Source organism: Myiozetetes cayanensis, unplaced genomic scaffold (genome assembly GCF_022539395.1).
Source record: "Myiozetetes cayanensis isolate MyiCay16 unplaced genomic scaffold, myiCay2020 scf19, whole genome shotgun sequence".
NCBI lineage: Eukaryota > Metazoa > Chordata > Aves > Passeriformes > Tyrannidae > Myiozetetes > Myiozetetes cayanensis.
In genome coordinates, this window is record NW_026087400.1 from 4,621,169 (window position 1) to 4,648,285 (window position 27,117).

At 48.2% G+C, this 27,117-nt stretch overlaps 2 protein-coding genes across 3 annotated transcripts in view; both read right to left on the reverse strand.

Annotated features, from left to right (window-relative positions):
• COL20A1 (collagen type XX alpha 1 chain) overlaps positions 1 to 8,567 on the reverse strand; it is a 49,788-nt gene extending 41,221 nt beyond the window's left edge. Inside the window, 5 exon segments of the mRNA XM_050313629.1 lie at positions 308 to 466; positions 699 to 842; positions 2,465 to 2,575; positions 4,776 to 4,860; positions 8,465 to 8,567. Of these exon segments, the coding sequence (XP_050169586.1) occupies positions 308 to 466; positions 699 to 842; positions 2,465 to 2,575; positions 4,776 to 4,848 (487 nt within the window). The 5' untranslated portion in view covers positions 4,849 to 4,860; positions 8,465 to 8,567.
• A 2,754-nt stretch (positions 8,568 to 11,321) lies between these two features.
• LOC126639122 (DEP domain-containing mTOR-interacting protein-like) lies at positions 11,322 to 27,051 on the reverse strand. Of its 2 annotated transcripts, none has more exons than XM_050313667.1 (9): positions 26,814 to 27,051; positions 20,830 to 21,008; positions 17,600 to 17,723; positions 16,164 to 16,342; positions 15,351 to 15,536; positions 14,832 to 14,972; positions 14,463 to 14,533; positions 12,733 to 12,837; positions 11,322 to 11,584 (listed from the first exon to the last, which is right to left on the reverse strand). In XM_050313667.1, the coding sequence occupies exons 1-9, from the start codon at positions 26,897 to 26,899 to the stop codon at positions 11,459 to 11,461; spliced, it is 1,197 nt and encodes a 398-aa protein (XP_050169624.1). In that variant the 5' UTR covers positions 26,900 to 27,051; the 3' UTR covers positions 11,322 to 11,458. The 2 variants fall into 2 exon arrangements, with proteins under 2 accessions (XP_050169624.1, XP_050169623.1); XM_050313666.1 differs by lacking the exon at positions 17,600 to 17,723 and adding an exon at positions 23,713 to 23,837 and having other exon boundaries at positions 26,814 to 26,909.
• Between the last annotated feature and the right edge of the window lie 66 nt (positions 27,052 to 27,117).

A 27,117-nucleotide genomic window follows, 5' to 3' on the forward strand; every position in this document is an offset into this window, starting at 1 on the left:
TATATCTGCACCTGCTGAATTTTGATACCTGTCAGCCCCAGGATGTGCCTTTTTTAGCTTGGCTGGTGTGAGGGGCAAATATTTATAGGTTGTTTACTGTGTTTCTGTAGCTAAGAATTGTACACAAGGGATGAGACTGGGCTAGCACCTCTCACTGAATGAATGTCCCTGATGGAGCAGGTATTGCAGGGAGAGGGTGGGATTGGTTTTAGGGACAGCTGAGCTTAATGCTCCAGCCATGGCAGCACGGCACAGGCCATGCCTCAAAACCAACCCAGGGTGACTCCAGGATGGTCAGAGCACCCACCTGTCTGCGTCAAAACAGTGTTCAGGGGTGGTGGGGTGGCCTCAACCACCCCACTGTGCTCAGTTGCCGAGCTCCCCAAAGAGGTGAGATTCTTTCCTGGTGCAGCTCCTGCGTTTCTCCTGTTACTTCGAGTCTGGGATGCATTTTTGAGTTCCTCTACTGTAGGAAGACCAAAAACAGAGACAGTGTCCATCTAGACAGGTCTGTGAGTCACAGTCCATCCCTCATCCCCTGGGTCTTCACCATCTCCCTTTCTAACCTTCCAACCAAAAGAGCTCTGTGATTGCCATACAGTCCACAGGGAACATGCCAGAGGATGAGCTCAGAGGAGACACATCCCCAAGAGCCTCAGGAGCTCTCTGAAAGGTAAAATGTAGCCCTCTCCACTTACTCACAAATTTCCTCTTGGCAAACAGGGCTTCCTGGGAGCCATTGAGCACGTAGACCTGCAGCGTGTATTCCTTGGTAGGGCTCAGCCCTCCCACTGTGGCTTTGGGAGTCTTGGTTTTCAGCATGACTTCTTGCTCTGAGTCCCCTGAGGTGGGATGAAGCCACAGTTCAGAGCCTGTTGGAGCTTAAATTTAAGCTGACAGTAGTGAAAGCACCATTGAAATGCAGGGAATGTTCTGCCTAGGGACTGCAGTCAACTCTTATTTATTCTTTAAATTTTGAGGATCTCTGATTTTTACTCTTTTACTCTCTGTAGAGTTGAGAAGATTTAGGTGGGGGTTTTTAAATCCCTTATACATGCCCAAAATGCAAAATCAGTTCCCACCCAGTATTAGTGCAGCTCTGGCCGACTTCCCAAGGAGTATTTGAGTGAAAAGCTGGTCTTCAGAGGGTAAAGACTGGCAATTACTTATGAAAGCATCCAACTGATTGAGGTCATATGTGACAAAATGAGGAAGTGACTCGGTGTCTCTGGAGGTCACTCTGGCACTTGGGACTCATCTTACTTATCCCAGACACTCTCACTATGCTATCTTTGCCCCAACTCTCTAAGGGCAGCTGCTCTCTGCAGGGGCTGGCACTGCCTGCAGACCCCTCCACAGTGACAGCCCATGCTGTTGGAACCTGTCCTGGGACTGTGATGCCTTGGCCAGCCAAGAACTGGGGTGTTTGTGTGTTGGCAGGGCAGTGAGCAGATGGAGCAAGGCAGCAATTTCTGCCCCACAGGCTCTTTGCTGCACAAAACAGAAAAGGTCACACCAGCTCCCTAAACCCCTCCAATTAGGAGAAGACTACAGGCTTTAAATTATGGAGATGGGTGTGTTTCTGACCCCTCCATCCCTGTGCTCCTGTCTAGGGCTGGAAACTCCCCAGCCTAAGAGGGAAAGCCTCAGGCATGTGCCAGGAGTGCCGGTGGGGATTCCCTGGATTCCCAGGATGCTCTGCATTCCCGGGATGTTCTCTGCTGAGCTGAGGCTGTGGGGAGGAACAGGGAAGCAATGAGAAACCTCCTGCTCCAGCTTGGGAAACAGGTGGGGGCTGAGCTAAAAGGGGGTGGATGATCACAGGAGCCATGCCGCAGGAAATCCTGCCCGTCAGCTCCTTTCTCCAGCTCACTGGGAAAGCATCAGCAACTGGAAACCAGATGCCAGCCAGGATTAAGGTTGCCTCCAACCATTTCTCTCTGTCTAAGGGATGTCCTGTCCTTCCAACACCATCAGGTTCAGCATCTGGAATCATGGAGCAGGGGTAGGGAGCTGGGGGATGAGCCTCCCCACACACATAGGGTCAAGGACTTCCCATCCTGTGTCTGGGCAGGTGGTGGGAGAGTTGGGAGCTCTCATAGAAAATCAGTCAATGAACTTTTCCTCATCTTTTTTCTCACACAGTCCCAAAGAACAGCACTTTCTGGCTTATCCTTTCCCCTGGGATGAAGAGAGCTGAGTTTCATCTCTCTCTTGTGAATGAGCGGCAGAGGGACTATGGACTGTTCCTGCATGTGCAGCCCAGAGAAAAGCTTTTATGCAGTTTGTAATCAACACCTGGAACCAGAACAAGCTGTGGATAATTCCCTCTGACTTCTTTCTATCACCTTAAGGTCTAAATAATGCTCTTACTTAGGTCCTGTTGTCCACCAGAAAAAAAATGTGGATCTCAGTCCCTCATTCTACACAGATCTCTGGCGATGCTCGGTGTCTCAGCACATACCTGCCATGGGCTTTACCCGAACTTTGTAGCCACTGATGTTCCCTTCAGTCTCTTTCCACTTCATCTGGAGCCTGTCTTCAGAAAGGACAGTGAGTTTCAGCCGGCCTGACCCTGGGGAGGAGGAGATATGTCCGTGCTGTTATGGATGCAATTCCTCCCTCTGCGTATGCACCCACAAAACACCACATGTGCTGTCTCCTCTAAGGACCTGGGAACAGCAGCAGTGCAAAGGAAGCCTTCACCATCCCATGCAAGTCCTCACTACCCCCTGAGGCTGCACAGCAGCTCCTGCAGTTCCCCTGCACCTCTGCAGACCTGTGTCCTCCACCCATGCAAAAAGGAGTTTCTCAGGTGTTGAAACAAGATCTCATTATATACACCCCTGAAAACAGGAAAAACAGCCTCCCACAGAGGTGGGGGCTTGCTCTGCACCCCTCACACCTTGGAGGACTCCCCCAGGAGCTTTCCTGCAAAGTGTTTCGTTTCAGCAAGTGTGTTCAGCGCAAACATCTGAAATGGGAGGGCAGGAATCAGATAAAGGGGGCTCAGTGAGGCTCCTCGAGGGGCTTGGTCTGCTGAGAAATACAGAAATTCCCCAGGTGATGGATCCCTACTTCTGCAGAGAGATCATTTCAGAAGCAGCTCCAAGGACCAGCAGGGCTTGGAAAGAAGGGGAAAAAAAAAAAAAAAAAAGAGGAAAGAAAGAAAACCTGATAAAGTGTAAATAACAGCTCCTGGCAGGACCATAACTCACGGGCACCAGCTTGTATCAGTTTGCTGCAGGGAGCTGCAAACTAAATGACAAATCCCAAGGAAAAAAAATAGTAGCAGACAAGGAGGCAAAAAGAAGAAAGAGCACATTGCCTTATCATCTCCGGATTTCACAGCTATCTGTTAAACCCCAGCTAGATGCCTGAGCTCGTGTGTCACTCTTGGAATCAATGATTCCCATCGCACAAATGCCACCATATGAACCTTTTTCACTCGGCTGGATGTGAGATGGCAACTCAGCAGAATTTCTCTCCCCTCCTTCTGACACTGTGCCCAGAGCTGCCTTTCCAGCAGGATGCCCTAATTTGCAGTGAGTGAACACACAGTAAGCATCTGCACTCAAGTGCCCTCCCACATCATTTCCAGCTGTTACCACTCTCTTTACCATTACTTATAAAAAAGATAGCTTAGGGTGACCTGGGGTGTCCACTCAGTGCTGCCAAACTGTCACTCAGGGCTCCTCAAGTCCCTGATTTGTTTTTGCATGATGTCCAGACACCTCCTGACATCCTTGCCATGGAGTCATCACCCAGGAAAGCAGTGAGAGCCGGCAGTGAGGACTTGCTTGTCTCAGCCCAACATCTGTGCCTTAACCTTTCCTCACAGGGGCTTCCTGCCTCTGCTGCCCAACAAGCAGATAGCTATTTTGTGGAAACAAAGCTCAGATTCACATCTCACCCCAGGCAAATCTGAAGGGGAAGAAAGAAAACTTGGGAAAGAGGGGTGAGGGGAAAAAAGCAAATCCCAGAATCATGCCTAAGAGAAATGGTAAAAGATCATGGAACAATGAGGGGAATTCACAGTTAGATTAAACATGGAGCTGTCTTCTTTTGACCAAGTGTGGTCCAGCTCCTTGACCATCACTCTAGGAGCCCAGAAGCTAAAAAGACAAGAATTTCCCCAGACAGACCAGAAAGGACAGCATCCTCTAAAGCACCATTATGTGCTGGATGCAAATTATCCCCAGTGCCATGAAAGCTCCACTGTTTCCCTGCCCTGTGTTGGATGAGCACCATTTGATGCTGTAACCTTGCTCTCCAGCTGACAGGGAGTTCAGCCCAGGCTTAACTGCAGAGGCTGGTCTGGAAGATAACACAGCACATACCCATCTGAAGCATCAGGAGGGATGCAGTGACTAAGAGGCAACCCCCTTTTCCTTCCTGTATCTCAAGCTCCATCTGCAGACCACATAAGCCCCTTCATTGCTTACACAGGCTGAAAGGCATCCCTGGTGTGAGGGAGTGGCATGTTGAGCTGCTGCCAGTGCTGGGGATGGGCTCTGCAGGGTGGGGAGGGATGGAGGTGCTCTCCCCAGATGGGCCCCCCGATCTCTCATTGCTCTTCAAGCGTAGGAACAGGGTTTGGAGCTTCACCGGCAGACACCAGAGCACAGCAGGCCCCCGAAATCCTGTGTGTCTTTGGGAATGTCCCTTGCAATGGTGCCACTGCCAATGCACAGGGCTTGGGCAAGGGCTGGGCTTTCCCAGGGGACAGAAAAACCATAGGGCACAGCCCCAGCAGGGGCAGGCAGGCTCCTTACCTTGACCCACTCGTCCCCAGACATGGCTCACCACAGGCAGGCAGGCAAAAAAGAACCAAGTGTGAATCAGCATGGTGACCAGGACCTACAAGAGGGCAAATATCAGGAAGCAGCAGCAAAAGTTATATTTCACCATCTCAAAATCCAGTTTTTTGCAGTCCTCAGTTAAGGCAATACGAGCTGAGATCTGCAGCTCTGGGCATCACTGATGGCACTGAAAGGGCAGATGGAGAATCACATGTGAATCTTCCTGTGATTCCTATGTATTATTTTATCTTCTTGGTATCTCCAGCATAGCTGTTCACTGCCTTGAACTAAATTGTTCTTATAAACCTGATGGGGAGCTGGCTTTTCCTGAGCACTCCTCTCAGCCTGCTTGGTCCTGCAGCTGGGAACTGATCGTGGAAATTAGAAACACTGGCAAATAATTGGACAGACAGATTCCAGAATAACTTCTGGTTTAAATTGTACAGAAGTAATTAATTGTGATTATCATGACCTAAAATCATTACAGGTATACAGACAGCACCTTTCTCATGTCCCTGCCATGCAGGCACTGATCATAAGGGAAAAGCCTTTAGAGGAGCACTCTCTGACAGCCAAGCTCCTCACACCTCAGTGGCTGTGACAAAGCACTCCTGCAGCAGGAGGGATCCACAGACTGAATGGAGTTTGTATGTCAACAGTTTACAAAGAGGAGATTTGTTTCTTATCTCACGATGGAGTTCCCAAGGAGTTACACCCAGGACTGGTTGGAATAGCCTTGCTTTAACTTGTTCACCTGAACAGACTGAAAGCAGAGGCAGTTACAGACTTGATCATGGCACAGGATCAGTTTGGCTCAGGAATAACCTCTGCACCATGGACAAAGCTGGCTGGCTAAGGACAGCCAGCCCCAGCCCGCAGACCTCGAGCACCTGCAGTTGGTTTGCTGGCCTGGATTTCCTTGTTACTCGGTTTGGTCAGAAATGTCAGGTCACCATAAAAACCACTCTGATGGAAGCAGGGCCTCCCCCTCATCCTGATCTCAATAATCCAGGTTTTAAACACACGTTGTTGGCCTTTAGCAAAGCATCATTGGCATCTGTCATTTCCGTGCTCCACATTTCAGCCTCACTGCTTTTGGCAGAACCAGACCGTGCACCCGCTTCCTCCACAGCCACCTGCAGTGACATTTCACTTCTATTCGTTCTGATGGACAGGTATTTAGAGGCTCCTGGCAAATGCCTATTTCCCCTCAAACACGTCAGCTTTGTAGCGGTTTCAAGGAAAAATAAATACGCACGAGAGCGACCCAGCCGTGATCTCCTGGGGTTTAAATCAGTTCTAAATTGCTGGAAGAATGAATGGAAAAATATGCAAGTTATAACAGGGAGTTGTTAACCACCCTCCTCTGTCTGGATTTTTTTTTTTTTTTTGATTGAAGATCAGGTTATGTGGAACAACTGCAGTGTAACCGAAGCCTTTAGCCATGGGAAACACTTGCTTTATTTTTCCAGCTAATAAAATGAGGTCATTGCTTATTAAAAACAGCAAACATTTTACGGGGAGGGGGACGGGGTGGGGGTTGACATTTTGATCATCAGCTCCAGAAAAACAAAGGCTGCCCTGGCTTCAGAGATGCATGTGCCAAACAGCAGCAAGAAGCAGGCATTTTCTTTAAAAAAAAAAATCCCTGAATTAAAAGTTCATTTGTGCCCTTTTGCAGTGCCACCAAACTGCCCTTGATTTCTTTGCATCTTCCCCGCGGCTCTGCTGGCAAATGAGATGCCAAACTCTGGAGAAGGCTTTGGATTGTGTATTATCTTTTCATGTTAACCAGACTTATATGGAATCTGAAGTCCAGAAAAATAAGCCCATGGGCTACTCCAGCCTGCACTGATCTGGGCTTATTGCAGGCCCTGATTCCCCTGAAGGCTTGAGCTTCCACCTGATGGCAAAGATGAGTTAAATATTATCATATAATCACAGAATGATTTGGGCTGGAAGGGACCTTAAAGTTCATCTTGTTCCATGGGAAGGGACACCTTCCACTGTCCCAGGTTGCTCCAAGCCCCATCCAAGCTGTCCTTGGACACTTCCAGAGATGGGGCAGCCACAACTTCTCTGGGCAGACTGTGCCAGGGCCTCACCACCCTCACAGTAAACCAGGGGTTAACCCAGGCTGGATGCAGTTCATCCTCAGGGTGTGGATCTTTACTGTGACTAAAATGAAGAGCAAACAAATTCAGAGGCAAATCCATCATTATTCTGCCTCTTCTCCAACATTCATTTTCCTCCCTGTAAATCAGGAATGACAAATGCACCTGTTTGAAGTGGTGGAAGACACAGCTGGAGGAGCTCTCTCCAGCCCTCCCTGCAGAGCTCCTTCTCCACTGGTCACCTGCCAGATCCCAAGCTCCCAATCCAGGGCTCCATGGTCCCTCCCTATCCATTTCTGCTATCATTGGTGCCACCATCCAGCCAGGCTGAGCTGTGGACTGAGGGGACCACAGTGACACCAGCCTGCTGGCAGGCAGGGAGCTTCTCTCCTGTTACTTCCCCTCAGGAAAGGAATTTGGAGATGGCAACACATGGAGCATGTGGTCAGTGTTTCCAGGGCCTGGAAAACAGGGGGGTGTGTGTTGGACACACCACTTTCCACTTGCCCCAGCTGTGTGCTCAGAGGGGATTTGGAGGTTAAGACAGTCAGAGACCCCCTTGTTTGTACAGGAAATTTTATAAGTACTCACTTTATTTAGAGAAAAAAAAAAAAAAAAGGGCAAAAAATTCCTACCACTTTTTTAAAGCAGCACAACTAAAGGTGAGGGTCTGGGGGCACTGTGAATAATTTCTGCTCTCCACAGCCACAGTCTGGGGATGTTTTCTCATCCCAGAGGTCACCACTGTGTCTGCACAGAAGTGCTGGCAGAAGCAATGTCACCTCGTGTCCCACTCGCTGCTGGACACACGAGCAGCGCTGGGGACAGCCCTGCAGGCAGCCAACTGCAGGGAATAAATCTGTCCCACATTCCCTGAGTGCTTTGCCAGTAAAAGGACCTAAACCAGACTAAAAAAACACTTTCATCAACCCCTTTGTGTTCGCTCCTGGAAAGTTCCTGTATTTCAGTTCCACTAATGAACAAAAAGTCTCAATTAACCCAGCATCAGCCTCAAAAAAGTCAGGTAGAAGGTCCATTTCTAGGCTGAACCTTTGCAACTCTCCCAGCCCATGAGGCTGGGTTACTTCAGCTTGATACCGACCCACCCACACCTCCAGCTGGGAAAAATTCACACAGATAGCAAGCCCTTCCAAGTACTGTGCTTTCTGGAAACCATTTCCTGCAGTTTTGTACTATTAACCAAAAATAGAAGGAAAAAAACCCAAACAAATCAAACCAACCAGCAAAAGTGCATTTCTCACAGCCATCACTCCTAAAGAATTGCCAAAGCAGTCCTGGCAGTATTTAGACCGACTGGCAGGGAATGTGAGCCTCGAAGCCGCTTCCCAGTGAGAGGATGAGACCTGTCACCCACTTTGTGGCACCGCCAGTGCTGCCCCGGGCTCAGCTGCACCGGCTCTTAAGTTTCCCGGAGAGCCAAACTCTGCAGAAGTTCCCTGCTTGGGATCCCCACACACGCCCCAAAACGGCAGAGCCCCTCCTGGGCATCCCTGCCAACCGAGCCCCAACGGGGAACGAGCCACAGACCTCTGCGGAGCGGAGCGGCTTCCCCTGGAGTCCGCCGGGAGCTGCGGGAATCCAGCTCTACATTCTGAAATTGTGGGAGAAGCTGCCCTGGCGCCTCGTCCGCTCCTCGGCGTGATTAAAGATTTCAATTCCCAGACGTCAGGAGGGATAAGGAAGGGGAGGGAGAGCAGGGGGAGAGGGATGGGATTCCCCCACCTCCCTCTCAGCGCGCAGCAGCTTGGCCCCTTCGTGCAGCCAAATAAAGCATGAAAAGAAAGAGTCTGCTTCTATGAAAAGCAGTAAACGGCTTTTAGTGGCTTTGCTAACTAACTAAAATGCCTGTCTGGGAATCTGCACGCCGATTTCCTAGAACGCAGCAACAAGTCGTGTGGCTCCCGCCCACCGCCAGACTCCCCGGGATGACACCCGCATCCCATTAAGTGATTTTGAGAGCCCAGCATGTGCACTGAAGGCGAGCTGCCTTGCGTTTGTTTAAGGAAATTAAGCACATCTGTAAGTTTTGCAAGGCCAGAGGCTGAATCATGAGCTGGAGCTCGATGGTGCCTGCGGGCTCCCCGGCTGTGGGATACAGCCCTGATCCGCTCCGGTGTGAGGTGCTCAGAGCCAGGAGCACCTGGGAGAGACACCCAGCTCCCTGCCAAAGCTTTTTTGGAAAGATTTTGACCTCGTTGACAGGAGTGGAATAACTGACAGCGTCATTTCTCGTTACGAATGGAAGCATGATTTTCTGCTGCATCTACAGGGACTGTCAGCGTCACTCTCCCCTCATAACCAAGTGAGCTATAAGACACTTGCAATTGCCATTCCATGGGGAGCACAGGTGTCTTTGGAACAGTCAAGCTAAATGGAAAAAAAAGATATAGTTTTGAAAATATTTTGCACAATAAATAAACCTTTGTTAGGTCATTGCAGTTTTGTGTCATAACTTCTAAAGTACTTCAAAGCATCACAATATACAGATCAAAGGATAACTCCAAAACTTAAATCACAGAATCACAGAAGGGATTAGAAGGGACCTTAAAGACCATCTTGTTCCAATCTTCCTGCCATGGGCAGGAACATCTTCCACTAGGCCAGGTTACTCCAAGCCCCACCCAACCTGACCTGGAACATTTCCAGGGATGGGGCAGACACAGCTTCCCTGGGCAACATGTGAGCAACAAATCTTATTAAAGCAAAACATGGAGCATTTTGTACCCCATGGAGAGAGGGTTGTCACTGCCTTACCTGTAAATACCACATATTACCTCTTCTGTAATTCCTACTGGATTTCAGAATCTGCTCAGATTTGCTACAGTTTAAAAGCAGAAGAAGATGAGAAAGGAAGGAACACATATCTCCTGTGCTTCACTTCATGGAACTCAGGTGCAGAGCTAAAGAATCCTGCTCTGTTTACATCAGAAAAATCTGGAGCTGTTTCCAGTGCTTTTGTTCAGAGTGCTGCTTTCTGGCTTACCTTTCCCAAGGTGCCCACACAATGCCTGCATTTGACCTCAGTTCAAGCCAAACACCCTGGGTTAAACTTTTGGGCCATCACAAACACCCAAACACTCCCTGAAGAGAATTTAAAAGACAAAAAGGCAGATTGAGGCTGCTTAATTCGTGCACTGAATGGCTACAAATAACAACCCTGAGTGTATTGACAAACGGCTGAGAAGATGGTCTGGTTTCACTTAGGGGCTGGAGGGACCCCAGTGGATTATCAATGCAAACATCTTTCCTGCACCATGTTCCAGGAATGCTGTGCTCCAAGTAGTCCTATTACCTCAGCACCAGAAGTGGGGGAACATATATCCCTTTATACCAAGGGAAAAAAGAGGCAGCCAGCAGTAAGGCAATACCTAATCCACAGCTGACACCAGATTTTCCAAGGCAGTCAACCCCACTTTAACACAAATCAAAATTACTGGTTTGGGGCTTTTTTGGGTTTGGGTTGGGTTTTTGTTTGTTTGTTTGTTTGTTTGTTTGTTTTTAAGGCTTGGTTTGTGGCCAAAGGAGCTGCACTGAGAGCCCTGCCCTAAGCAGGAGCACTGGAGATCATCCTCTCTGTGCACAGCACAGCAGGCTAATCACAAGCAGGATGATCCCTGAACTGGAAAGCAAGAAACCTCCCTAATTTCTTGTTATTACTTGTTATTCTATTTTTAGTTCGTTTTCAGGGAAGTTTGCAAGGAATATTTTGCACTGGCTACAAACACAGTCATCCTGCAAGCAACAGAATCAAGCTGGGCTGCATTTTGGTGGCTTTCACTCATTTCTGTTCCCTCCCTGAGTAAAATTCAGAATAGGACACATCTCCTTTTGGGCACACTCTGCTTTTGGTCTCTCCTTTCCCCGACTGCCTCTATGCTGAAGTGAAGCTGATTCATTAATTTAAGCATTATTGGGGGGGGGGGGGTGTCAAAAAGCACCATCATGGAAGTCTCCCCTTTTCAAGGAGCAGCTGGGAACAGCAACCAGCCCTGGCTGTGAGTGTGGCTAAGCCAGCAGAGTAGCAGGAGCCTCAGACTTGAGAAGGAAGCATACATTCCTGCATTCACTGCCTTATTTTCTTGACAGAGCCCATGGCACAGCTTATGGGACCATCTGGAGAGCACATTGTGTTCTCGGTAGACTGCACAGGCAGCTCAGGGGAGCTCAGACGTACTCACTGGGTATCAAACTTCTTGCTGCTTACCAGCTTTACCACCTGCCTTGCAGCCTGGCTGGTGAATGGCTTGTTCTAAGGCTTGGGTCATAAAGTGCTGAATTCTCACACTGGCACTAAAAAGGAGCTGCCAGAGCTTAGACACTCCTGAGAGCAGGTAGAGCCAGACACTTCAAGAACGTAAAAATCCAAGACCTGTCCATTGGAATGTATTTATTTGAAAATATATTAAATTGCCTGGGTAACACGTCACAGTGAATGGTCAAGCTTGGTCCCTCCCCACGGTCCTTCCCTGCTCAGTGGAGTGTCCTGCCTTCCCAAAGAGCAGTGGGATGAGACTCCTTCATTCATTCAATGGCTTCCATGACTTCCATCACGAGAGTCCGTGGTCCTGTCATGATGAGGCTGCTGATGGTCTGATAGTCCAGATGCAAAACACACACACCATTCACTGAGAAGACAAACTGGCACACCTGCAAGAGGGGGGGAAGGGTTACCTTCAGTCTCTTGGCACCTTCTGCCCATGACTGACTGGAACCAGAGGCTGTGATGCAAATAACTTGCCTCAAAAGCCTTGAAACCCTAAAGCATCACCACTCCATAGCTACACTAATATCACAGTGCTACAATCACTGCATCATAAAAATGGGACCAAAGGGATTTAGACTGTGAGCTAACAGAGAAAAAAAGACTCATTTATGAGCAGTGGTTCATTTCACAGATGGAAATGAGGCACAATATTAACATCTAGCAATTTGGTAGCAAATGAGATTAGGTAAAGAGAAATTAACTGGGCTCTTGAGTAAATGAAACAAATTCATCCATCCCCTCCCAATCCTGCCTGAAGCAAACAAGGAGTCACACTCTGCCTCTGAAGGATCCCATTATTCCAAATATCCACGTGACTTTGGACTTATATCAGCTTGTAGAAATGATTCCCTCTGGATGCCGGGGTTTTTACAGGGAACTGGGAAACTCAACATTTCATGCATGCCTAAAACTCTATACATGAAATCATACATGCCTGGGCCCAAAATGAGTTTCAAGATCTCAGTTCATTTCACCTGAGCTGGAAATACTGGAAGGTACTTGATGAATCAAATCAAGGCATCAGTCTGAGGTTATTCAGCTTTCCTGTACATGGAAAAAGCTCCATGCAGAACTCCATTGGTAGTAACAGGGAAACAAAATGTGTTGCATCTCAGGAGCTGTGGGAGCAGTTGATTCAGGATAAAGCTCTGCTCCTTCCCTGCTTCACTGGGAAATCACTGGAGCTGAACTGGGAATTGTCTGCTTTGTTTTCAGCAGCTCAAACAATTTTGACAGCTCCAAAGTCTACCACGGGGATGGTTTAGTTTTGAGATATTTTTTGGGTTTTAGCTGCCCACAGCTCCTGTGCTGCCCTGGAAAAGACAAATCCTCCCCTGTGCCAACACACAGGGTGCGCTTTGCCTGCAGAGATCATCCTTCCCTCCACCTCTCCCACAGCTCCATGTGCTGACTCCGTCAATCTGATCTCCACTGCAGCAGGTGGGATTGTCACGGAGGATGTGTTCAGCCCAGAAAGCTCAAACAGGACAGAAGTCTTGCCTCCAGCTAAGTCACCATTAGTAAGAAGTACCTTCATCCCTGCAGCAGCAGCAGGTCCTCCTGGGTCCACTGCCTGGATGTGGCAAGGTCTTCCTCCTCGGACCACAAACCCCCAGCCCACTGCATCCCCCACAATCTACAAGCAGAACAGCAGGGTTTTAAAAACCAAGGAATGGGCTTCATAGAGGAGATGCAACAGTTCCTAGAGAGATGGAGAGCTCATGATCCTGATCTCTTATGGGTGGGAGAGAAAGGGCTGTGCACCAGCGAGATGCAGAAATGATTAATTGCTCTCTGCAAAGCTGCTTTGTGATTAATATTCCCTGCCAGCAAGAGCAGAAGAGTGAAGCACAGGCAGCATTAAGCTGAAGTGCGAGGCATGCACCGAGAACGTGCTGAGAACATTGCCAGAGCACGCACAGGGTGCCTTTTCCTTGGCACAGCAGAGCATTTCCAGGGTGGAAGTAGCCCCTCTTGCCTTTCCCACTCTGATCTCAGTCTGTCAGAGCAGTTTGCTGTAGCGCTGCGGCCCTCTGATGTGACTAAAAGAGAAAAGGAATTCCCAAGAGACTTTGCACGTTACCCATATAAATAAATAACAGCAACTGCAGAGCTAAGCAGGAGGAAATGAGCCATGAAAGGCCCAGGCTGGCAGAGTTGAAGGGCAGGGCAAGAGCATTCAGGAGGAGAATGAACAGCACGTCCTCATACCATGCCATGCTAATCACCAGCTTTGTTTTTCTTGCTCTTTCCCACCACTTTCTACAGCATACTTCATTTGGGAACCTTACCCACAGCCTTTTTGTAACCACACTTGTGTCAAATCAGTGTGGCAGACAGCCCCCATGGTTTCTGTGAGATCCCCCCTTTCAGAGGCAGGCAGGGAAGAGATGAGAAGCTTTACACAAAAATAACCAAGCTCAGTAAGATCCACAGGTCAGGATTTGTCTTGCGACATTTAACACCCAGCACCCACCAGCCCTGCCTTGACCAGTCCTGAAGCTTTAGAAATAATTAGAAAAGGCTCAAACTCAGGTTGTCTGCAGCATCCTGGAGATTTGTCCATGTAAAAAGGCCATCATAAGAAAGGCAAGAGTGGCCCTTGGGTGCTCCCCCTATTCTGTGCTGCTGATGGATCATATCAACACACCCTGATCTGCAGAGGAGCCTGAAAGATGCATAAAGCTGTACTTAAAGCCACGTGACAGAGGATGACTATCACAGTCTCAACCTTCACAAGACTTGCTGATTCTACAGTTTGCATGGAGCTGGATGAAACAGAAATCATAGAATCTTAGAATGGGTTGGATTGGAATGGACCTTGAAGATCATCTCATTCCAACCCACTGCCAGGGGCAGGGACACCTTCCACTCAACCAGGTTGCTCCAAGCCCTGTCCAACCCGGCCTTGGACACTTCTAGGAATGGGGCATCCACAGCTTCTCTGGACAACCTGTGCCAGGGCCTCACCAAAAAAACCTCCAAAATAGGAGGGTTTTTTTCTGTCCAGGAAACATTGTCCTTCCTGATCTACCCCTTTAATATACATTAGGTTTTTGCAGGGGCTGAGCACATTTTCACCCACAAGAATTTGTGAAGACATTTCCCTGTTGAGAGTCACCAACCAAAAGCCATGCTGATGTGACATGCAATCAAAGCTATAATATAGGGAGGTCAGAGCAGCCAACAGAAAGCCATCCAAGCACAGGCAGGGAGCTGAATACTGGTGGATTGGCAATGCCATTCACAATGGTCACTCACAGTCAGAGTTTTCTTGACATTAGGGGCCCCAGGGGACAGGAGCTCTTCGTTGGTGACGGGTCTCTTTAACACTAGAGCAGAAGGTGACAGATTCTATCAGAATCAAGGGGTTTGTACTGTAAAGTGCATAACAAGGCAGCCTGGGGATTACCCTGGGCTGGAAAACAGATGTTAGCTCCACCACAGTTACTGCACATATAATTCTTTGCATTCATCTCAGGGTTTTTCCAAACACGTGCACAACTTTTCAAATCACAAAGCAGAGGTGAGGCTGACCCTCTCCTCTTGATGAGCTGGGGTTGAGAGAGCCTGTGCTCTGAAGGAATGGATGTATCCCATGTAACAACAGGGCAATGCAGAAACCCAGACCTGATTTAGGGTTGCACTCGGCCACAGGAGGGAATACCAATGTAGGAGCAGCGCTGAAGTAGGGGTTGGAGTTTCCAGAGAGGGAAGTGATGCTGCTCCTTCGAACCGCTGAGACAATTTTGATCTCCTTGTTGGTCTGGACTGAAAGAGGCAGAAATAACAATTGCTCAAGGAGGAAACAGACTTTTTTTAAAATAACAAACTTCACCCCCCAGCCTGACCCACACCTGAAAGGTAAGCATGAACTGAAGATGGCATTTGTGCTTAGAAAGAATAAAACCAGCTTCAAAGAAAGATCTAGAGCTGAGTTGATGCTGAGTTATTTTCCTGGGATGGGGAGCTATGACAGAGACTGCCACTGCACTGTGACATCCACCACAAACCAGTGGGATGTGGGGGTCACTTCATGGGATGTCTGAAGGAACACCCTGTGCTCTGGTGGAGCAACACCCTCAGCTCTGGGATACTCTGGTAACGTAATCCTTGCTTCCACACCCCTCCACAAACACATCCAGTTACCAGAGAGAAAGCTGGTGTTGCCTGGGTCTGGGTTGAGCTTGCGAAGGCAGAAGGGGCTGTCGGGGCTCTCGGAGAGGGCACGAGAAGAGTTCTCATTGAGCAGCTCCGTGAGGCGCCGCCTCCGTCGGAAGTTGATCCAGAAATGGTACAGGATGTCACTGTCAAAGAAGTGATGCCGATTGGAGACTAGGAGAGAACAGGGGAGGAGGGAGAGGCTGAGGGGGTGCAAAAAATATATATAGCAGATATCCTGAGTGACCCCAGCAAATCACTTTTAATGCCTCTGTGCCCTACTGCAGTTTTTCTGACTGTTTGAGGTCGCTGCCTGCAGGGAGGGAGGAACAGCAGGGCCACCTCCCCAAGAGGTGCCATCTCCCAGGGGTGCTCTGGATGTCACAGCCCTCCACCTGCCCCTGTCCCAAGACACTCAGAGGGCTCCCTGCCTTCCGAATTGCAACTTTAATTCCGGCAGATGGTTATGATGTCCAGCCAAGCAGAGCTGAACATTACACCCTCACACCCCAGCCCTCCAAACCCAGGGGTGGGTCCCAGGCCTGTGGCCGGCGGCTTTGAAGAACTGAAGAGCAGTAGCTCAGATTTCAGCTCAAAGCCTTCGCGGGTGGTGCAAGATTGCTCCGGTTTCAAAGGTCACCAGCTCCAAACATAGAACTAAAAGGCTCCATTGCCATCTCCAAGTGGGCACTTGACCAGCACTTGTTGCATGACGTGAATGGGGGTTTGTTCCTAGCACAGCCTTGACAGTTGCGCTCATCCCTCGCTTTCCATCCCGGCTCCGGCCAGACCCTCGCTCACCATGCTGGATGATCCCGTGCTCCAGCAGGGCTTGTCCCAGCTCCACGGCTTCCTGTCTGTTCTCCACTTCTCCCTCCTGAACGAGCCAGTCGACCATCTCACAGCCCAGGAAAGTCCTCTGGTACTTCACCGAGTTCTCCTCTCTCACCTTCAGAATTGACTCTTCCACGCTCACCAGCCTGGCACAGAGGTGGGACAAGGCTCCCGTGACACTGCACATCCCTGCCATCCCTCACAGGAGCTGCAGCCACACAAAGCAGTGACACGGCTCCCATGATGCCACACATCCCTGCCATTCCTCACGGGAACTGCAGCCAGGCCAAGCGAGGCCAAGAGAAGCGGGCAAAGCATCGCAGCCAAAACACTGCTGCCTGGGAGCAGCGGGAAAGGAGGGAGGAACACAGAGCTGCAATTATAAATCTTCATCACAGCAGAGGCAGAGGCTTCAGCAAAACCAGTTCAGCTGCCACCTCAGCTGAAGAATGCAGGGAAAAGCCAAGCAAGCAACCAAATGCAGGCAACCCATGGCAGAGATCCAAATGGATGGAGAAGGTGGGTTGCAGACGGCACGTGTTCCATCTGCAGCAGATGTGAGAGCAAAATCCAGTGTCTCCACGAGAGGGTGCAGCTGGCTCAGCCATGAAACAAGTTGGCTGGATGCTCTCCCCATCCCACAGACACTGCTGCGGATCAAAAGCAAAGCACAAGGGGTGCACATCTGGTGAAGGGGCGGGGAGACACCCGAAATCACCACCTGCTTCTCCTTCAGAGCCAGTTTGTGACTCTGATCAACAGTGTGTGAGGTTGTGAAGGTGTGAAGGGACTGTCAAAGGACACAGGTCCAGAGGGTGGGCTGGGGCTGAACCCTGAGAAGATGGTCTGGATTTAGGGCTGGAAACAATCAACACAAAAACCCCTAAATACTTGGAGGTGGAAGGAGTTTTCTTTACTGCCTGAGAATTAGCTTTTCCATGACAAATTTTGCAAATAGACTAAGGGAGACACAGGGCCCCAGGCACACAGGGGTGTTGAAAATCCCATACCCTGCTGACTTTGGCCATAAGTCCTAAAAGATCTGGTGGAAGCAGCTCATTGGAGGAGAGTAGAAGGTTGCTGGTAATGGATGTTTTAGGAGCACTCACACTGGACTCTTATGCTTCCTGATACAGATCCCAGAACCTGCACTTGGGCTGGAGCCCTTGGAAGCATCCATGAGTTCATAGTACAGCTCCAGCCCCATCCCAAAGGATGGCAGTTGTCCTGCAGCTGTGACAGGGCTCAGGGAACAGCATTTCCCAGTGGGACAGCACTGGGTACAGAGAAGGGAAAGCGAAGCCAGCAGGAGCTGTGGCTCCGAACTGCAGAGCACCAGCACAGCCAGCACAGCCAGCAGAGCACATTCCCATCACCCCAGTGCTGGGATAGGACTCACGTACTTCTCATAAAGACTCTGCCCTCGCATGAACACCTTCACATCCTTGCTGAGGGGGAAGGTCCCGTCATCCTTGCGGAAGCGGTAGAGCAGTTTGGCATCCTTGTAGTCCGAGTGCTCGTCACAGACTGGAAGAATTCGGGGCAGGGATGTCAGTCCGTGAGGGACAGACAGGGCTCACGCTCAGCAGGATGTTATCTCCAGGTTAAAAGCTGTGAGGGCTGCCTGCCATGTCCTGCTCCTTGCCCTTTGCACCATGGAGCAGCATCTGAGCCTTCAGTCCCCAAAAAAGTGACTGCTTATAAACGCCTGCAGCTCACGCCTGTGGGTGGGAGAAGTCATCCCCAATGTACAGACCTTGGGAAAGCTGGGGTTTGAACCTGCATTTGATTCAGACATTAAAACATTCATTAGAAAAAACAGGGATTTTTTTTTCTTTCTTTTAGTTTAAATGTTTAGGTTTAGACTAAAAGAGAACAAACAGAATTCCCTCAATCGAATTTTTTCTTAGAAAGCTGTTGCCACTGTAAGCAGAGTTGGAGGACAGAGGGAAAAAAACCCCACACTGCATCCAAACCCCCATAAAATCATCTCTGTCTTTCAAGAATACTTGTAAGCTAAAAAATACAAGTGGCATGAATTTTTCCACACCATTTTGTGCCAATCCTGCCCAATTCATTTGCGTGGCAAACTGAGCTCAAGAGAAAGTTTTCTTCAAACCCAGATGTATACAACTGGAATAATCAAATCTGTCTGAAAAGCCTTGCTTTCATCTTTGGCATGGGCACACAATCTGTGGATGAATGGCTGTTAAGTCCATGCAACCTTTAGCAGGTAAATATTTGGGATGCAGCTTTGAGATAAACTTGCTTGCAACACATTCCTGGACTACAAGTTAAAAAAACCCAAAAAACTGAAAAAAACCAAAAAAACAAAGACAAAAAACCAGCCCAAAAATCACACTCTAGCTTTTAAAAGCCAGCCTGTGTTCAGGTCCACACATCTGAAGCCAAAAGAACAAAGTTCAGTGGTAAAACAAACAAACAAACAAAAACCCCAAACCAAACCAAACAACAACAACAAAAAAACAACAACAAAAAACCAAAACAAAACAAAAAAAGAGAATAGAAAAGAATATGCCAAAAAAAAAAGAAAATTAGTCAAGGGGAAACAGAAAAGCCACAAATGTTTCCTCCCTAAAGTAACATCCTCCACTAGAGTGCGATTCAAAAGGTGCAAGATACTTCTTGTGAAAATTTTAACACTTTTTCCATCCTTCTGAGCAGACCAGCAAAACCACATTCCCCTTTTGGTGAGCAGCAAATGCCAAAACTCGTCAGATTATCTGGAGTTCACCGTTCCTGCTGAGCAGTTGTCTCGGATGAAATCAGGACGCCAAAGCCCGTGAGTCATTGAGTAGGAGGGCAGGATAAGGTTGTTTGAACAGTGAAAGTTTGCAGCATTGGAACTCCAAGGAGCAGCCATTCCCATGCCATTGCAATCAGGAATAGAACTTAAAGCCTTACAGGACTGTGCCCATAGAAAACCAAAGCACTTTTGCTATTTAAAGACCAATTTCAATGTGTTTCCAGCGTGTAATAGAACCAAAGCTCAAACCACATCAGACAGTTAAGAGGCAGTACAATGATCTTCATGAGATAATTATCATCTGGATCCCAGCAGAGAAGAGGGCAAACAGTTTAGTCAGGCAATTGCCAAGCACCCAGAGCAGTGCTGCATTAGCAGGCAGACTTCTTTCCACAGGGCTAACAAAAATTAATGGACAAAAAACAAGTTGGAAAGTCAAATTCTGTGTCCTGCCAGGAATTATCAGAGGCAGGATGGACACGGCCCAGTCAGCAATCAAAACAGCACTGGCACCCAGTGCTGCACAGGTTTAATTAACTAATGGACTTATTTGAAACTGTCAGCTGGAGAGATGGAAAATTAATCAGCTTTAAGTGTTAATGGTTAACTGAGAACTCCCTGCTTCAGCTTTATGCTTTTGTGATAAAGCACAGCAGCAGTTTATTTTTATTCAAGGCAGTTTAATGTAAAGGGCATTAACCTCAGCAAGTAGCAGATGGCAACAGAGAGTGTTTGCATTGCAGTGGTCAAAGGCAGCTATTTCTGGACCCTGGAGGAGAGGGGGGAAGAGAGGACTGGATTTTGTGTGGTCTCATCTGCTTCTGTCTCCTCAGCTGTATCTTCACGTGACAAACCACCACCCAGCTCCAGGTTACCACAGCTCCTGTCCCAAACACTTGGGAGCAAGAGAGCTCAGCAACAGCCCTTCCTTCCCACTGATGGCAGAGGTGTCCCAGGGCTGTTTGATAATCTGGGACTTTTGTTCCTGATTGGGCCTGGAAATCACGTGGAGGAAACTGCCTTTTGCCAATCCGCAGCACTTGTTTTCTGTTGTTATATTGGGACCAAGGGCTGGACCTTGGGGATTGCTCTGCAGCTCAGGGACAGGCACAGAGGTCAGTACATGACCTGAGTTAATCCAGAACTCCTGAAAGTTCCAAACAAATTATAAAAAGGAGAAAAACCTGAATACTAGTGAGAGCTGGGCTTGAACATCAAGTTGCCTTCCCCCTCATCCCCTTCTTTTTTATTTAACAAGTTCCATGAGCAAGCCTTTGAAACACACTTAAATCCCAAGAGCGGCATTCCTACAGGATTGCTTCAGCTCAAGGTTCACAGGTACCCCCACCTAGTTTTTCTTGGAGTGATGAGGACTCCACAGCCCCACTTGTCCCATCCTGGGGAAACTGAGGAACACTGGGCTCTTATGGGAAGAAAATGAACTTTTCTGCAGATGTAAAGTATGTGCTATAATTCAGCTTCCACTTCTGCATGACACAAACATGAGCCAGACCAGCTTTTGTACAAATATCCACCTGGCTGGATACAGGACAATGCAGGCCAGGTGTTCCTGAACTTGCTTCCAAATGGGAAACACTTCAGGTGGCCTTGTACCAGCACACAGCCCAAGCCCCTTTTCTCGTGGGCAGGGAACTGGCCTATCCCCCAAAGCAAAGCACCTTCACACAGATCCAGCCCCATTCAGCCTCCTGCCTACCCATCCTCTCCCAGCTTCTCTAGGAGAGAAGCTTCTTCCCATGGGAGAGTGGTGGACAAGGACCTGGTCACACTCTGGGCTGACAGACACACAGGGTGAGCAGACACCTCCCTGAGAGGGCTCAGCAGGCAGCAGAGACACCCACACACCGTGATGGATGATGTAGTGGTCCATCAGCTTCTGCATGAGGCGGATCCCGGTCTCCCTGTCCGGCGCTTCCTTGTGGTCGATCAGCCAGTCCGTGAGTTCCTTCGCCACGAAGCAGTTCGGGTACGTCCGGAGGTGGAAACGCCTGTCCTTGATGAGCTTCCCATCGTGGAGGCGAAGCCTGCAGGGAAAGGCAGCCAGTTGAGCACAGCTGGTGTCACAGGGCAATTTGGGTCTGACTGCCCAGCATCTGCCCAGCTTGGAGACGCCACTGATGAGTCGGGACTTCTGGCACCCACCCAGTGACTGATAAATCCAATCAAAACCCTTGGCACTGCAAGACTGGATTAGTCAATCCCAAGGAGCCTCTCCATCATGCCCTTCTCTCCTCCTGTCACTATACAGGTTATATAATTACCTGCACCAGACATAGTCCGACCCACACGTGTCTTTTTACTCTAAGCAAGCCTCTAAAAAACACACAGCGGTGAACCAAAGGGGGTGAAGAGGGGACAAAACCCAGGGGAAAAAAATAGCAGTACATATATTTGTCATCTTGGCACAATTCTGTGTCTAGTTCTCCTTCCCCATGACCACGAAAGCAGGAATAAAGCTGCCCCCAGGACAAAGTCTTAGTCACAGCTCCAGGTGGGAGCAGTAACAAGAGCCCTGGTTTCTTCTGTCAAAGCAACGGGTGCCAGGTCCCATCACTACCCACTAATCCATGAACCCACTAATCCACAGCAACACTGGACAACAGCCCTGACATTTTCTGGTTCAAAGTGGGATTGACTGGGACAGTTTACCAAAAACAACAGCCTTCCTGTCCTGAAAGCCCTGATGTTGTGGCAAGTCTGCAGCTCTGGTGGAAAGATACATATGGGCAAAAGTACTCAGGTGAGCAGGGCTTTGACTTTCAAAAGGACCTTAACAACTGAGCAAGCCACAAGGCACAGAGTTCTTCTGTGTTCCAGCCAAAGCCAACCCAGTCTGGCAGGAGATCTGTCCAGGGGCCAAACTTCTGCCCTGTAGTCATGACCGTTCCCAAAACACCAACCCAGGAAAATGCCCAGTGTATGCAGCAGGCTCAGAAGGGAGATATTAATTAAACTTCTCCTCTGTAACTCCAGGATGTTTTTGGTTTCAAATTATTCACCTCAAATCCTGGTTTTGCCCCAGGCCAGTGTATTTTATTAAGGCATTAATCACTGCAGCCTTTTGTAATTTCATGCCTCAAGTTCTTTTGTTCTTTTTGGAAAAGTTCTGTGTACAACACAGCATGCTGGACAACAGTTTTAGGTACCCTATGAGAAGTTTAAATACCCTAAAAATCTGCCAGATAAAAATGGATTATACTCTATTGTAGCATTTACAAATACTAAGGTCCTAAAAGTCTAAAGATAAAAACTTTTGTAAGATGAAAAATCACTAATTAGTTATTGCAATTAATGTTGAGACTACTACAAGCCAATATGATTAACAGAAATTTTCAGACTTTCCTGGAAAGTCAAATATTAAACCAAAGATTCATGCAGAGCCAGCTCCTAGCCTTGCCTTTGGCAGATCCTGAGGTCTATATTCAGCATTTCACTCTCTACCTGGAAGGCTCATTCCCACAGGTGACCAGAACTCATTCTGCATATGGGATTTCACCCAGAAAGAACAGACCACAGACAGCTGCCTTGCTATTTTTAGAGGTTTTGTCTTTTTCCTTCCTTTATTTCATGGTCCACTGTCAAAATGCAATCAGGCACAGACAGCAGTGACTACAAACAGGCTCCCCACACCAACATCCCTCTGCTCCGAGGGAAGACAGTCAATTTTTATATGCTTTCTTTCCTTTGCAATTAGCAAGTGGGAAGGCACTTCAGAGGCGTGTTTGGTAGAGATAAGAAATGTTCCAAGAGTGCTCTATTGCCATAAAGAGTCTGCAGGACTCCATAAACACTATAGAGATACACACACACACACATATATACACATTTATATATGTACACACAGACATGCCTTTCACATAAAATAACACACAGACACACACGGTCTGAATCATTGGGAGAGCACTATTTCCCCTGTAGATATTTTTTTATCACGTTTCAGAACACAGAAAAAAAAGTTGCACAGATCTTGCAGGAGAAAAACAAAATAAAAGAAAAATTATTTTCAACTAACAGAGCTGTTAATACCTAAGATTTAAAAATAAAAACAAAAAATGCATTCGTTTTGAAACTATCCTTTGGGGAAAAACTGTCAGGGCAGGAGTTAGGTGGTATTTCAGCACCTCTGGAGCAGCAGCACTTGGAGCTGTGTGGGCTGTTTTAAGCCTGTGACAAGTTTTCCCTCTGTCCTGCAGAGCCAGGGCAGCGGAAAAGGCACGGCTCGAGTGTCCTTGTGCTCTTTTCACTTTCCTCTTGTTTACTGTTTCCTGTCAACTCTGAGGAGACAAATTCTGCCCTTCGGACACAGGATGTAACAGCAACTGCGTCTTCCAACAGCTCTTGTATGATGATAAAACAAGGCTTCCAGATAAAAAAAAACAAATTAAGGAAATATATATAATGCGATATTATGAGTTTTGTAGATGGCAAAATCTACCCCGTGGACACATTATTTCTTGAAAAAAAAAAAAAAGTAGAATAAAGCCAGGATAAAACACTTGCTGGAACACGAGAATGGGCTCTTATGAAACACTCCTGGCTTGGCAGTCAAAGCGCTGCTTCCACGTGAGTTTGCTTTGGGTTGGTTGTGTTGGGTAAGCAAATTGTTCCTCTGTCAAGGTCACTACAAAGCCATCATTATTCATCCCGAGTAGCCTTGTTGAAAGGGACATCCACAGCAGCGCAAACAGAAGAGAAATAAACTCTCCATCACCTCCCATGTAAACAGACCTTGAGCATCTCAAATGCCAAGGTGGATCTTTCAAGGATACCGACTGCAGTTCACATTCCCACAGCAGGTCAGCACAAACGAATGGCCTTGGAAAGATGCCTCATCCAAAGGATCTTTTTTGTTCCTATTTTCACAGAAAAGAAAAACAAACAAACTCCCCCCTAAAATAAAACAACAAACAACTAAGTGCTCACTAAACAGCAACAGCCACAAGAGCATCTCTGCAAAACAGCTGCTGGAGAGGCATATTCAGGCAAAACAGGCACTGCAAACAGTTTGTTGCACCCCCAGTCTGCAAAAAGCACCAGTTCATGTGGGAAGAGGGGAGAGCTTTGCATGCCTGTGGCAGCCCAGAGTGGTACAGAGATGTTTTCTTTTCCTGCTTGTATTTAAAACTGCCTGAAATCTCAAAAACAAATCCCAGCAAGCACAAGTCTACTTCCCATTCCTGGCTTTTACTCAGCTTTTAGTGCTGAAAATTTAATAATTGGCTTTTCAGAGATCATTCTGACCATGTAGTATCATCTTCTGAATAACATTCACTGCTGCATCAAGCAGTGCCTCATGATTCTTCGAGGAACACATCCCCACTGCAAGAGATACAAGTCCAACACAGGACCACCAAAACTCCTGCAGACCCAAGGGTTCTGGACAAGAATACAAATTTTTGCATGTTCAGCTACACATCTTTAAGTGAGACCAATTTCCAGAGCAACGAAGTATGAACACTTTGTTTAACAGCATCGCAGTTTGAGTATCCAAATAAAACACTCATCACCTCTGAAAACTTTGGACAGTGGCTGAAATCACGAGTTTGTTCTTCAGAAGAGAAAACCTTCCCTCTCCTCTCACTTTTTCTGCCCAAGACATAAATTTACTGAGTATATTTTATCTTTAACAGTGATTAATGCAGCCTAACAGAGTTGTTAGAGCACAACTGGTTCACCTGACCATGGGAATACCCAGAGGAGAGTGCACAAGGGCTTGTCCGTGCTTGAGAATCTCTGATTACAGCAGGGCGTGAATGCAAAGCACAGAGGCTGTTCCAGAATATCTCTGTGCAGATAAGCCATTTGTTGCAATTAGAAGTGACTAATTGGGCCTCTCTTACAGAATGCCACCCAGGAACACACAACGCCCAGCAAAATTAATGTGATTTTCGTGCAAGTTTATATGTCTGAAACAAGAAGGCTGGCAGCAGATGTGAGGAATGAGCCCGAGACAGCAGCCCTCTCAAACTCCAGACCGGAATATCAATGAGAGTTTTTATTTTCATCTTTTTAATGGAGAGAGACTCAACACCCATAACTCCTCTTCCTCCTTTAAACACCAAACAGCAGCATCCTCATGGAAGCAGAGAGAACCTAGCAGAGACAGCCCAAACCACACTGTCCAATCTCCCCTCTATTCCTTTAGGATCCATTTCATTCCCAGCCATCCCCACAAAGCATTCCCTCACCCCTCTCTTGTGCAGCTATTTCTGGCTGGGAAACGCATCCTGACACTGAACAGACTCATCCCTCTGGCCAAACCAAACTCGGAGGGATTTGCAAACTTGCTGGGAAGCCAAAGAACTGCAAAGATGGAGCAAAGGTTTGTTTGATTAAATGTTATAGTGGGGAGGCAGGGCAGGAAGTGGAGAACAGGGGAAAAACAAATATTTGGTATTTCATGTAGATGCAACAACGTTATTTGCTGATGGATGTTTACAGAGTCAGGGCAGCCTGCAGGGTTCCTTCACATGCTTCTGTATTCCATATGTGGGGAAAAGCAGGGGGAGAACAATGTGGATATTCAGCCCTGTCCATCTGCTGTTGTCTGAGACATCATCCAGCCTCTCTGCCTCAGTTTCCCCATTGCTACCCACTGGAAATCCAGGTCCCAGGAAGATTCATTCCACTAAATCCTTACCTGCCAGGCTGTAAGATCCCTAAAATAAACATTCAGCATGTACTACATCACTTAGCTCTCCTTCTAGCCAGGGATTCAGGGAAGGAGGAGCCCAGCTGCAGGCTGGTGTCCACCTCTTCACCCTCCTCCCCAGGTTTTGCACCCTGTGGTGCCCAGCAGCTCCTTCCCACCCTTCTGCACTGAGAATGGGCTCCTGCCCAGACCAAAGCAGAAAGATGGAAATATGAATGAACTTTCCCTGCCACTTTGAACACTGGTTGTGTTTAAGATGGGGCCCCAGTCCTTAGCTGGAAGTTATCAATCCTTGATACAGTGCAAATAATAAAGCTAAAGTTAACAGTACTCGCTAAGAATGGACAACAGAGCAACACCAAGCTAATTTTAGGAATCTGATGCTAGCAAAAATCAAACTCTGGGCTATTTACATTATTCAAGGATATATTTCCTATCTTCCACTCACATTTCAAAACAAGCCAGAACAGCTCCAGATACAAACAAGCAAATTCTGCTCAAGAGCTAGGAAAGCCCACAGTCACATGCTTAGAAGCAAGTGAGGGTTCTGACCCCAGATACACAAGGAACATGCTTTCTCAGCCACACAGGTTTTCTTGCATAGGAGAATAGATTTTTGTCTTCATAGGAAAAAAATAAATCTTAGAAGCTGCTTAAAAGCTGGGACTGCAAACCAGCAGAAGTTCTCAAAAGTGACTTTCAAAAGAGGGAAGATCCAGTTCAGGCACATGGCACTCAGGAGATGCCCTTCCAAGTCGCCCCAAAAGTCCAAACATCCCCAGAAGTGATGCTGACCCCATCCAGCCAGGGCCCAGGGGCCTTGGGTGGGCTGTTCAGTGCCACCACACCATGCTCTGCACTTGGAGGAAGGTGCAAAGTGAGGAAAAAAATTTGTTGCCGCCTCAACCCACCTGCCAGTGCCCTGACACCTGGAGGTGAACTGCAGGAGATGCCACAGAGGAGCAGCAGGACGAGGTAATGTGGGAAAGGACCTGGCTCAACACTGGTTTGGTGGGTGCAGGAAGGATCAGCAAGTACTGGGGAGGGGGAGATACCAATACCTGGGGGGAAAGTGCTTACTGGAAGATAAATCTTTGAGCCTCCTGCTAACGGGATAGAACCCAGAGCCCCGGGTAGAGCCCTGCCCCGGGCTGGAGGAGAACCCCACACCTCCTACCTCAGCTGCTCTCCAGCAATCATCACCTCTGCCCTGTAGTGCTGCTCGGTCGCTTTTTTCTTCAGGCTGCTGCTCAGGCTCTCCATGCCGGGCTGACGGTGGGTGGGCGGCGGTGGGAGATGCTCCCCATGGGCTGAGGGTCGGGAAGATGCGGGCCCCCAGCGCCGTCCCCGGCCGCTGGCAGGGTGCACGTTGGCAGCCTGAAGTTGCTGACTCCTGCTCCCCGCCTCTCCTTCCCTCTCGGCAGGCTCCGGAGGAGGAGCCTGCTGCAATCTGAGCCTGGCTCTGCGGGCTTCTCACCCGC

Excerpts from the sequence above, each read along its gene's own strand:
- LOC126639122 (XM_050313667.1), bottom strand. The coding sequence starts at position 26,899 with ATGGAGAGCCTGAGCAGCAGCCTGAAGAAAAAAGCGACCGAGCAGCAC. Across the intron at positions 21,009-26,813 it reads ATTGCTGGAGAGCAGCTGAG|GCTTCGCCTCCACGATGGGA; the intron begins GTAGGAGGTGTG and ends CTTTCCCTGCAG. Across the intron at positions 17,724-20,829 it reads CCACTACATCATCCATCACG|TCTGTGACGAGCACTCGGAC; the intron begins GTGTGTGGGTGT and ends GAATTCTTCCAG.